At 33.0% G+C, this 13,771-nt stretch overlaps 1 protein-coding gene across 3 annotated transcripts in view; it reads right to left on the minus strand.

Annotated features, from left to right (window-relative positions):
- Positions 1-13,771, minus strand: part of DNAH5 (dynein axonemal heavy chain 5) — a 383,566-nt gene that overhangs the window by 111,442 nt on the left and 258,353 nt on the right. For all 3 annotated transcript variants that reach the window (XM_021008643.2, XM_021008644.2, XM_021008641.2), the window contains exons 53-56: positions 8,811-8,941; positions 6,259-6,412; positions 5,542-5,809; positions 435-666 (exon numbers count right to left, since the gene is read on the minus strand). In XM_021008643.2, coding sequence (XP_020864302.1) covers positions 435-666; positions 5,542-5,809; positions 6,259-6,412; positions 8,811-8,941 — 785 coding nt within the window. The remainder of the gene's footprint in view (positions 1-434; positions 667-5,541; positions 5,810-6,258; positions 6,413-8,810; positions 8,942-13,771) is intronic.

Here is a 13,771-nt window from a genome sequence, read left to right on the forward strand (position 1 = left end):
CTATAACAGAAGAAATTGATTATGTGTAAATTTGACCAAAATGTGAGGCTAATGACAAGCAATCATAATAATCATGTGGTAATCATCACTACAATAAATTGCTCTACATTACATTGTACATTAACTTGATGTTTTCATATTTTAGAGAAAATAATAATAAAAATAAACAATTAGAATTTATATAGGATTTTAAGGTTTGCATACCACTTTAAAACATTATCTTATTTTATCCACATTATAACCCTGGGAAGTAGATGCTATTATGATTCACATTTTACAGTTGGAGAAACTGAGGCAGATAGCAGTTAAGGCTTACAACTATTATGTCTCTAAGGCTAAATTTGAATTTGTGCTCCTGATTCCAAGGTCAACGATCAATCCACTACACCACCCAGATGATTTTGAAAGCCACAGTTTTCACAGAACGTAATTACCTATTGGCCAATGTCTGTACTTCAGCATGCTTCTCTCTATAAATACTCTTATAGCCCTGAATAAAGGCGAGGTATGATTTGGGAGTCACATGGGTAGAGCGTCGATATCTTCGGAAATATTCAACACATTTTTCAGCCACTCCATCTTGAAAGGAGCCCATGCACTGGACAATCTCTTTTTTGGTTTCAAAAGTGCAGTCAATATCATAGGAAGAGAGAAAGTGTTCAGACACTAGAAATGAGAAAGGCATCATGTAAGTGTTGAGCATGCACCTTCCTCCTTTCATTGACCTATTACTGATGTGACTTTAGATAAGTCACTTTCCCTCTTAGAGGCTTAAGTTGCTTCATCTGCAAAATGAAGGATTCAGTGGAGTTTAAGATCTTTTCCATTTAAAATTATATGTTCCTATTATCCTATGTATCATACATAGCATAATATTTTTTTAATTCTGCTTTTAAAAATTAATTAACTATTGCTGAAGAGCTGCATTATTTTCTGCTAGATGGAAAATGTGTTATAGGATTTTAGGTTCTATATGTCATTTTAAAAGAGATGAGAAAGAAAGAGAAAGACAGAGAGAGAGAGAGAGAGAAAAGGAGAGAGGGAGAGAGGGAGGGAGAGACACAGACACAGGAACAGACAGAGACAAAGACAGAGACAGAGAGGCAGAGAGACAGAGATCATTTTATTTTTTCCTTTATTATGCTTGAAAAGATGAAATCTAAGCCTAAGCAGTAACCCCTTTCTGCGTACATGGCTTCCTTATTTGGGAGAGTCATCCTCTTGTGAACATTCAACTGGAACTTGCAAGTCTGCTTGGCAGCAAGTCTATTTTATAGCTTATATAGGGGCAGGGTTTCTACAAATAATTCAAGAGTCAGAGCCCACATGGCACTCATATTTAATAGTGTCACTACCTTCTTCACTCAGCACTTGTCAGGAATTTAATTCTTCTAGATGCTGACTGCATCTCTTAAGTGGAAACGTCCATCACTACATTATGTTATGCCTAAGCCATCTTGTCCTTAGCTGTGGCAGCTGGCCATGTATAATCTCCTAAAATTTATAGCATCCTTTAGAAATATTTAAGTAAAAAGCTGCTGTTGGGAGAACATTAACTTCTCAACTATTCTAAATACAGCACTGTATTACTCTATTGCTTCCTCCTTGGAAATGGCCTTGTACTTGTCAAGGTTAATCAGTCAATTAATCAAGAAACATATACTTAGTCCCTGTCCTGTATATGTAGGGCTGCTCCAAACACTCTGAGGTACAAAATACAAAACATAGTCCTTACCCATCTGGTGCAAATAAACTAATAAATCCCTTATAAATGTTTCACAGTATGCTTGAGAAGCAACAAAGGGTTTGACCTCAAATCCATTGAAGACATGAGTATTTAATAATGGAAGACTAATAAGAATGCTATGCATAAAAATACAAGACAGGAAGAAAAACAGAGAAGTAATAAAGTGCAACATTTCTCTCACATGAATAGCACCAGTTTTTTGTTTGTTTTTAGGAGGAAAATGAGACAAATAACACCTTTGCTATTGTGCTGAAAATAGCCCAAGTTAACCAAAACTCCAGCAGCCTATCCACTACATTTTTTGTGTTCATTATTTCAACATTTCAATTGTCTCAAAGCATCCCCAGAATCAAATGCAATAACTGAAAAATACACAGTTTGTGGTTAATAAAGATAACAATTAATAGAAGACCTAAATTCAAACCCTAGAGACATTTAGAAAGCAATGCAAAAAAAGAGCCTTCTTTGTAATTTTTTTATCTAGAGTGGAAAACTCCTACTACCCTTGTAATTTATAATCTTAGAAATGTTTCTGGAATTTTGATACATTAAGCAACTTGTCCAGTGTGGAAACTTCTTCCATTTAAAATATTAATGAGTAGCTTAAGGCACTTAAATATTTACTGGTTTGCCCACAGTAGCTCATTCTAAGGTGAACCCTCTCACTATAAGTAGGCCAAAATGGCTCTTAATTTATTTCTTGCAAAAATAAACATCCATCTTTTAACGACACTTTTCCCAGTGTCATGAGGAAGAATAACTGTGAGGTCCACAAGAGTGTAAACTGGAAAGATGTGCTAAGAGGACACTGTACATGCTTGGTATAGTTACCCCAGGCAGCACTATAACACAAGAATTATAATAGCCATCATATCTATGTAAGTAATGGAGATCCCTCAGCAGTCTGTTGGAAAATAGAAACAATATGTTGTACCTTGAAATATAATCAACTAGATTACCACTGGGCCATGAAAGAAAATAAACTATGAGGTTAAGCAGCCTCTATTGAAAAGAGTTTGTTTTGATTTTTAGGAAGTTCAAGTTAGGGTGTAAAAGTGCCTGTTTACCTCTTAACTGCTTATGGAAATCTAATAGGAATAAATGTGACCTCTAAGAAAGCCACATGTATGATATTCACATTATTATTCAACCATGTTGTATTGAGTTAGGAAAATAGTGTGCATTGTGCTCTATAAATAATACATATTCCTTTTTTAAACTGGGAAGATGCTTATATTATCTATGGTGGTGATATTTTTCTAAATGGTTGCTGTATATTCCATCATTTCTCTTTCTGTTAGATAATTATTTGTAAGCTTTGAGATAAGCAGTGGTATTTAGATAGAACAGCCAAACTGTTCTATAAACTAAAATGAGAATCAATTTATCAAAGGGATGACTTAATTATAGATTCAGCTTCCACTGAATTTGTTTCAAACTATTTTTGGATGAGGAAAGATAGAAAGGGGGCATTTTAAAATAGTAAATGAATATCACAGCTAGAAGAATGTTAATGACTACTATTCTTTCAGAGAGTTAATAGAATTGAACTGAGGTCAATTTATTTAGCAGTGATTTGGGGAGCACAGAGGTATAGAAAGGAATGTGAAGCAAGAGAATGAAGGTAATTAGAAAAGAGAAGTAACCAGTCACTTGATATTGCCTGGATTGAAAATTTTTGAATACTAACAATAACCTTTAGAAACACACATAGTACCTGACAACTGAGAAAATAATTTTATCTTCAGTAATGTATGTGGATGAGTTTTTAAAACTCATTTGTTTAAAGAAATATTGTTTTAAAACATACGTTAAAAGAATTGTGAAAGTATGATATTAACTTCTAAACTTCTAAAAAGCAAGGCAATGTATATGGATGCCAGCATATTTAGACCATGAAAAAAATTATTATTAGCTTTTAGAAGAATTACTTGAATCACAAGAAAGGCTTCATAAATGTATAACCTAGGTTTCCTTCCACCAATCAAGACAGTCTCATGCAAAATGTTCTCAATATCATTCCCTATTTGTGTGACAAGATAAAATGACCTGAGTCACAATCAGCATATTCTAACTAAGACTGCACTTATGGAAATGTATGCAATACTTTCTCCAGATACCTCAATCCTGACCTTGCACTTAGTGTATAATAATCAATTCAAGTAAATAAGTTCTGCATCTGTAAGACTAAATGACCTTTAAGTTCCCTTTCAGTACTAGGTCATTATCCCATGTCACAAAAAGTTTATTCACCACCTTTAAAATATACACTTGAAGCAGAGAATAAGTTATTATAAAGATCACCTTGGTACATCTTGACACACAACAAGGAAATTACAAGGAGCCCTTAGAAGGCACTTTGAACCTAAGAAGTAAGTTGTATATTTATTCAACAACACCCACAGTGTGAACTCAGTTTTACTAGTAGAGCTGGGCCATGGACAGGGAGAGGAAGGGCAGACAGATCCTTTACATATCTACATCATGATGTTAGAAGAGGACAAGGGTTGGGGAATGAATACTGACACAATTAAGGGTATTGGGAAAATTGGTAGCATCAAAAATCAGGGTCACATCCCCTCAGGGATCCCAGAATCTATTCTTTGAGAGTAATTTCCCCATTATTCTATGAATCACTTGCTCATGTCATGAAGATAGGAAGAGTAGGAAGAGGGAGATGTCATCTCTGTTTGGGTTCCCTGGGGAAAATAGTCATTGAAGTACCATTAATCTTACTTATTGTGGGATGTAGAAGGAAATAGGATGGTGACCCATGTTATATAGGTCCCAGAGGAATTAGTCAGTGATCAAATGAGTCTCAAACTTGTCTACTTTCTGCATGTCTGTGACATCTTACGGAGACCTTCTGAGAAGATACCTGCTCCAGAGTTCTTGGGCCCCTAACAGTGGGATGAACTAAAGTGAGAAAAGACTGGGGATGGTGACATTAATTTAAAGACTATCAAAGTAATCTAAACATTAACTGATGAGAACACCTCAAGTGCCTGGTGGCATTTGGGATTATAGTAATCGAACTAGAAATCTGAGGGATGCAATAAAGTAAAAAAAAAATTAATAAGACTGATTAAAATAAAGGATGAAGAAATCAAAGGTGGCTTCTGGTGACTTGAATAATGATGATTCTATTAATAAGAAATTAGAAAAAGAAGAACATTTCTACTCAAACTGAATTAACTTAATAGTATGCTACTATTATTTAACAGCTGAAATAATTGGTCAACAAATAATGTCATTTTTTTTCAGATTAATCTATATCATTACTAGAAAATACTGCATATATTAATTACTCTGGACTTTGCATGTCTTCTCTCACTAAATAATTTTGATAATCTTATTTTATCTAAATGGATTTGAATTTGCACAATATAGGCTAAACATAAAATGCCCCTTTTTAACCATATATAGTTAAGCCTAATATTTCAAATGAATAATAAAATGAAGACTTAGAAAAGTATATAAGTAATTATAAGCATTTCTTCCTTGTTTTTCATTTTTGGAGTATTTATTTATGAAGAATTCTGTACTGTTCATTTGTTCAAAAAATGTTTGATATATTTTAAAAATTTATAATTTAAACTAGATTCTATACTTCTTTCTCATATTTAGTTCCTTTCTGAAAAAGGGAGAAAACAGACATCAGTGTAATAGAAGACAAGCTACATAGCTAACCATGTCTTTCCTTTTGACTATCAGTTAGTGATAGCAAATAGCCATAGTAAAAAATTTAGGGAGTACCATAGACCCAGAACACTAATACACAATTACATATTTACCAGCAACCAGAGCATCTTTAGGCCAGCGACTAAACCAATCTGTGGTACATCCTGAGATAAGTGCAGGGAACTTCAAAGCTCGATTTCGGAATTTTTCACCTACTGGAGAAAAGCAAAGTACAATATGGAGGTTCTGTCGGACCCTGCTCATGAAGTAGTCATACAAATTTTCATTAGTTGGAGGTCGTCTGGGGTATTCTTTTTTCATGACTGATATAACATCACTATTAATTTCATCAATTTCATCACGAGCAAATAGGTTAGAGACCTTAAAAAGTAAACACAGACATAGAATTCCAGTGTTAGGGAAAAAATATTGCAAAATATGATATAGTTTTAAAAATAATTATATGCAAAGTATACTATATCTTATCAATGACCAGATTTTAATACTTCATTTCTGTTCTCAAACCCACTTTTTTAAAGTTCCAAAGATCTCAATATGACATATGCATCTATTCTGTAATATGTGAGTAATTCTGTAACATATTATAAAATATATAAGTTTTTCATATTGTTTTACATTTCTTACTCTCAGTATATCAGTTTTCAAGTGCTCATTTCCATAGTTCATTTGGGAGTTATTCTTCAACAAGTTCAACCTTTTATCAGCACCTACCACTGAACTCTTAGCCACACCATTACTCTGATAGAACAAAACATGAAAAGCTATAAAGGAATAGGACACAAAAACATGAAAAATAAATCCACTCCTACCTCACCAGATGATAAAACATTATTCATATATTCCAAAAATGACTCATCTTTAATCTCATTGTCAGTGAAAATAAAGCTGATTCCTTTGCCTTGCTGACCTGCTGTCCTATATAAAAGCTTCAGGTCATCCATCAGGTTTGATGTACTATAAGATCTAAAATAATAACATGAGAATGTCATTGACAAAAACTTCATCACAAGATATGAAGAATATCTGCCCCATCCTTTTTATTTAATGTCAAGGAAAAAGCCTCACCACTTAGAATCCCCAGGTAGGAGGAAGGCTTTACTTGAAATGTCCTGGGTCACTTCTATGTTTTGAGGATTACTGAGATAATTTCTGAAACCAGCTCCTAATTTTCTTTTCTAAGAACTTGGAGAGGTATAACCACTATATCCACCTTCATTCAACATTATATGCTCTTTTAGGATTAAAAAAAAGTTTTACCAAGAAGGTCTTCCATTCCAAATGAACATAAAGAAATATTTCTACTTTCTAGCCTCTATCATTAATGTTGTATACACATGGAAATCTTTATTTCTCCTTTACCCTCTTTTTTTTTTCAAAGTGGTGCTATCTTATTTCCCCTCATTCCTTTCAGGACTGATAGCTTTAAAAATTACTCGTTCCCATTCTTTCATTCCATATTTATAGCACAATAGTTTGTTAAGGTTTGAATATCATGCATCTCTTTAGCTTTGACTCCTATTTCCATCTAATTTTACACAAAGACTTTGGAATGAAGACATGGAAGACACATATTTAAACTGTCCTTCCTTACCTATGAAGCAGGCTGCGTGGGAGATGAGGAGAGAGAGAGACAAACAATTTATAATTAGATAATGATTAAAGAAAATTATTGGGCTGGCTGTCTTGACCAGTCAAAATTTATGGTTTATACAGATCAAATAAGAATTTTTAAAAATTAATGAGCATTTCTTAGTCATCAGGAGGGTATCAAAATATTTATTTTGGGGATAGTAATTTTTTGTACTCACTACCAACGTTGGTTTTACTATTAAAACAAACTTTTCTACTTTAGGAAACATCAAAACTGACCAAAAATAATGTCTTACCAATCATAGAAGGTTAAAATGTTAACCCAGAGTTAGATATAAACTTATCACAGCTAAGAACAGATTTGATTATGTATATATGTCTTTCAGAAATTATCTAATGGTAATTGGCTTCTAGAAATCAAAGCACAATAATATTTGCTAAGCACCCATCTAAACCTAGTTCTATGAGAGACATTTTATAAATTAAATTAAAATAATACAGTCCAGTTGCTTCCATTTTAAATTTACACACCTCATCAATGGTTCAAATATTCAGTGAAACCAGTTCACAACATATGAGATGAGGGTATCAACTTTCAAAATTTAATGTTTACTATTAAATAATTAATTAAATTATACTAAATAAATATTTTTTAATTTAGTGCTTAGCATTTAATAAATCACACTCACACTTCTTCCTCTAACTCCCATACAAAGACCTTCTCTTTGCTTCTCTTGCCAAGCCAATCATGAAGTTACCAAGTCAACAACATATTAGAACATCTTTTGGAAAGAAATTACAGGACTGTACCCAATCAATACTTATTCTGGTATCAAAACCAAAATCCTTCAATAAATTCAAATAATGAGAAAATATCAGTGAGGTTCCCCCACCCTTACAATAGGTAAACCTAAATCACAGAGTAGTCCATGTCTCTATGGAAAGCTGCTAGGTGTTCCCCACACAAAACATTCAATCTCTTTTTCAGTGCCTTTGACCGTGGCAAAAATGTACACCCCCTTTATCTACAGCTGGTAATAATCCCTAATGTTCTTTAAATGCAAGTGTCTTCTCTCACTCAAAGCCTTCTGTGATCTTTCCAGATGTCTCTCTTTGTGACTCCCTGTCTCTATGTCTCTGTCTCTCTCTCTCTCTCTCTCTCCCCCAATAATTTTGTATTACTTTGTATATATCTATCTTCTATTTACTTGCTTTTTAACATGCTATATCCCTCCAATATAAGGTAATCTTCTCAAAGGAACAGACTATTGCTTTGTTCTTTTGGTGTGTGGGTGTGTGTTTCTTTAATTTGTTTTGTGTTTTCTCTCTAGCACCTAGAAGAGTAAATCTTAACTTCTTCTTTGACTTTTCTAACTCATACATGCTAATTTCCTCTCTCTTTGCTTCCCATGCACCAAGGCACTATCTTTCTTTGTTTTCATTTCTCATCAAACATTAATTTTATTTATTCATTTATTTATTTGTTCATTCATTCATTTATTTGTTTGTTTGTTTATATTGAACACATATTAGGAGATATACAAAGAATTGGAGGTTGTTATAGATCAAGACCAATTTCTTTAATTATATTTTCTAAGATTATTATAGGCCACAGACTAAGACCAATTTCTTAAATTATATGAATTTCTGCCTAATATATCACCATATTTTTTCATGAACTGACACAACTATCTCCAACACAAGTTTTAGCTGTGAGTCTTTTTATAAAAATTTGCTTCACATTCATTAAACAAGACACATGCAAACAAACCTTGTTAAAGTGATCTGGAAGGAATCATAGCCAGCAATGAATGATGCCAGTCGAGTCAGACTTTGCTTTCCTGATCCACCTACACCCACAAGAAGGGCATTTCCATGGGGAGTACGAAGGATACGAGAAATCTGAAGCACAAAATGAGCAAAGCATAAATGTTATTTGAGCTATATGAATAAAGCCCATCTCCAAATTCTGAATACATTATCCTCCAAAATTCATATATGAATCAGTACGTGGAACTCAACTCATTTTCCCTTTGAAAAAATGTATATTATCATTAAGGTTGGTTCTCAATTCATATCAATTTGATTAAAATATTATATTCCTGTGAACAGATAAAATAATCTATAAATAGACATAGTCTCTGCCTTCATGGATTTTACAGTCTGGCAAAAATTTAAAATACTTATTTAGTTATAATATACTTTAATTATGCTACACCACCCTCAGTATTTCTTTGGAAAGAAAGGAACACATGACCCTCTGCCCTTGAAATGAGTATGGGGTTAATCCACATAAAAGGATGTCAGAAAATATGAACATATGTGTGTGTGTGTGTGTGTGTATGTTTACTGTATTGCAAGTCAGTATGAGTTAGTAGTGTGACATGACAGTTAATAAAGCTAATGCAATTTTGAGCTCAACTAAGAAAAATATAGCATACAAAACAAAGGAGGCAATAGTCCTTTTGTAGTCATTAGTATGGCCATAACATTGACAAACTATTGCTACTCAGAAGTAGGAAACAAGGGTGATGAGAGGATAAAAAGGAATATTCAAAGAAAATTCAAGGAAATGATAATGTTTAATCTATTTAAAAGCCTATTATATAAAAGAGGAATTAGAGTTGTTTTTCTTGACCCCCTTAACTATAACTAGGAAAAAATGAGCAAAAGTTGGATAAAGGTAGAATTTGGCTTGATATAATAAAAAGCTTCCTAACTTTAATTTTCCAAAACTCAAAATGAGATCCCTTAGGAGATAAGAAATCCTCAATTAATAGAGCTTTTCAAGCAAAGAAAGGACAGCCATTTGTCAGAAATATTATATAAAGAATTCTTGTTCAGGCAGAAACAAGACTAGATAACCTTTGAAGTCACTTCTAACTCTGTGTGATTCTAGGCTTCTATGATAATGCAAACAATAGACCTATAGAAGAAGCATGCAAGAAGTGTTTTGTTCCCTCAGGAGGGATGACAAGGTCAGGATCCCATCTATCATTCATTTGTCTGCTAAGGAACTATGAGAACCTTGTGCCATGCCACTCTGAGCTCCTGGTCACTTAGTTGAGAAACTGATATTAATTGGACTGTGACTCCTGCAACAGGGGCCACAAATTACCTACAAAGTTCTAAACTATTTGTGATCTGTGCAAGAGAAGAAAGTGAAATGTTAAATCCTTGGCACAAAGAGAAACAGACCAAGACCTAAATGTTCTATTTTATTTTCCCTCTCTACCTTTTTGTCATTCAGTTAGACATAAGAAGAGTGCCAACAGGTTTTCAAGGCTGCTCTCAAAACTGAAATGAAATTAATCAAATTTCAAAGGAAATGTAGATACAAGCTGTTCTGATAATACACCACAACATTTGGTTCACTGAATATGACAAGTTTTCCACAAGGTTCCTGTAATTGTGGAGATGTGTTAAAGATTATGGACACTTTCAGATGTGACAAGCACTAAGGCCATTCTCTAACTGATAGATATCATCTTAGTTTCTAGTATTTGCTATAATTTAAAAAAAGGTGTTACAAATATTTTTGTAAATATGGATCCTTTCTCTTTTTCATTTTAATTTTTTGAGTTAATATCTAACAGTGACATCACTAGACCACAGGTATAAAGTTTTGCGATTTCGTACAATGTTACTAAACACACATTCACACAACTGTCATTCTCTGATATTTTTATATGTGGAAATGATCATATTTGCTTATGTTTATCAATCTTAAAATAATGAAAATAAAAAAGTTATTTGAAAAAATTCTCTTCCTCCACTTATGTAACCACCACCCAATTTATGACCTCTGACCTTATATAATTACCACCCTAGGTCTCATTTAACTATGTCAATCACGTACAAATTTGTTTCTCTGCTGTAGTGTCTACTCATTCCAATTCATTCTCCATCTGTGGTATCAAACTCAAATTAAAAAACAGATCCCTGTGGCCCCAAATTGACAGTCACAAATTAACATTATACCTGTTTTCTACATGAATGCTAAAATAAATTTCCTAAAATCCACATCTAGTTATATAACTCCCTTGTTCAAAAATTCTTTAAGAGTTCTTTATTATCTCTTGAAATGTGTGGATTTACCCTTTCCTAACCTCTGCTTTTGTCTACTGATCTAACTCATTGATGTAAGACATCCTGATATATAAAGCACTGAAATAAGGACTGTATACCTTGTTATATATGGCTTAAAATTCCCAGTTCTGTAGAAAAGTTGATCCTCTCTTCAAGGTCACAAAGACAGATCAGGAGTTCTAAAGATAAGACTCCTCAATTAATCAACATTTATTCTAGCTGCAGAGTTTTAGATTTTCTATGAAACTATTCTCCCCATTTTTTTATTCCAGAACAGCTCTTTATTCACTTTCTTAAAAGAAGCAGTGAAAAGCATCTGACCTTTTTCATTTTTCTCTAAGACAGGAATATGAAGAAGTGGTTGATAATACCCAAAGGAAGAGATTATCAATTATCCTTTGACCCTCCAAGACAATTACCAGAAGAAAACCTAGTGGAATGTTGGTGATCACTTTTCTATATTAAACACCCATGATCATGTTGTGATATTTGTTAATGAGTATATCTGCCTTATCCTAACCTTTGAAAAATCAACAATGGTTGCTATATGCATAAATGTAATTTTCTTTGTGGTAAAGGGCTGCTCTTTCCATCTCCCTACTCAAAGTAATACAGGAGCAAACCATTCAATATTTCCAAACCAAGGTGGGAAAAGAGACACAAAAACAGAGACAGAGACACAGAAACAGAGGTACAGAGAGAGACAGACACAGAGAGAGGGATAGATAGAGACAAAGGGGGAATAGATAAATATGTGGTATATAGATGAATAGACAAAGAAAGAGAGAAAAAGATAAAACTCCCTATGCTTGCTTATTTTGTTTTATTAAAGAGACCTTTCTTTGCTTTATTATACTCCTCAAATTCAAATCTCAAGTCAAGCAAAACTCTTCTTGCTTTAGAGACATGTCTTTATGAGTATTAAATAAAAGTAGACAAATTCCTTGCTAAGTATCAATTTTTTGTATGCCTTTTATATACATACATACCTTATTGTTTGCATCACTCTTGAAACAAAAACCTTGTTTGAGAAAGTAAAATGCATCATTTTTAAAATATTCTTTTCATTATTTTTAAGTATCCCATTGATTCTTTGGTTAGTATTGATTTAGGATTTCTAAGACAATGTAGTAATCCATTCCATTTATTAAGCCATCCATTAATTAACAAGCATGAGATCAAAAGCCTGCTAACCACGTCTTCAAATTTGACTTCAAATAAGTAAATTTTGCATGTGGGTTATCTCTTTTTTTCTTCAACTAGGCCACTGACTTCCACAAAACCATCCTTTTAGAAAGTATTTTCTGCCAAGTAATAGGCAAGATCAATGAGTCTAACACCCAAACTGTCATTTCAGCACCATAGCATGTCCTGCTCTCAACAATCTGGCTCCAACTCACATTTCTAGGATTTTTTCACATTACTCTGATTTATGCAATCTACATTCCAGAAAACAAGACTTATAGTCAGATCTTGAACTCAACATTCCCACTATAATACACACAGATTGTCTTTTCATTCCCCCTCCTCATTCTTGTATTTTCTCCTCATCTCTTCATTTCAGAGGATCTTTATTTCAATGCTTAACTCTGTGATGCCTTCCCTCATCCCTTTTAGTTATTGGTTTCTATTTCTCCTCTCAAAATGCTTTATTTTCACTTATCTGTTCATCTCATTATAAAGGTAATGGAATTTTTTAAAAATTACACCAGGAAAATTCAAATTCTAGATTATCTTACCAAGATGAAAATCTTTTAAAATATGTCCCATAATGGGCTGGCTACTTGTTGTTTGAAGAGAAATGAAGTTAAGTCTGTAGAAAGATTGGGTGCTAGATAATGATTTTGTTTTGTTTAGCATAAAAACTTTAAAAGATATTCTATTAAAGTATAAAAAAAGTTTGGATCTTCATTATTTGAGGAAGTATTCACAATGAAGAATTACAAATCTTAGAAATGCATGTTATATCTCCCAGTAGTGTGCAAATTTATTCAAAATGAATACTATTATTTATGCCTTTGTATCTCTAATTAGAAGCACAGTTCATTGGACACAATAACTTTTTTTTCAAAAATTTTAACAAAATTATAAAATTATTACTTTGGAAGGTTTTTAAGTCAATTTTTAAATCACCTTGAGCTTTTAAAATTAAAAATACTATTTACAAAATGTGTCAACCAAGCCTCCCAAAAGATTATTTTTCCTTGTTAAATAGAGATCGTGAGGCAGACATCTTTAACAACTCAATATTACTGTTTCACTTGTGAATAAAGTAAACTGATATTTCTTTCAAATTTTAAACATAATCAACAAGGTAGAGCTTTTAATTAAACAATTAACTTGTAACTAAAGATATCTGACAGATATATTTGGGGCATGAAGTAGGCATTTGGAGCCACTCTTAGGCCTGAGTTTTTTCCTGCTACCTCAAATGTATCCACAAAATGCCACCTTTTGGTGTTGCTTACTGTTTCTGTCCTTTCTTATAGATGTGTCACACATATTCTTAGCGCAAAGACCCCCCATGTATAGGGTTTTGATCTTACTTACAGAGAAAGTGATAATACAGAGGCTCATTGGAGAGAAAAATTTAAAAGTAAAAACAGGTCTCCTGATTTAGATCTCTAGTCATGTTACCTTCAG

This window comes from Phascolarctos cinereus, unplaced genomic scaffold, assembly GCF_003287225.1.
Source record: "Phascolarctos cinereus isolate Bilbo 61053 unplaced genomic scaffold, phaCin_HiC Scaffold_4;HRSCAF=312, whole genome shotgun sequence".
NCBI classification, from domain to species: domain Eukaryota; kingdom Metazoa; phylum Chordata; class Mammalia; order Diprotodontia; family Phascolarctidae; genus Phascolarctos; species Phascolarctos cinereus.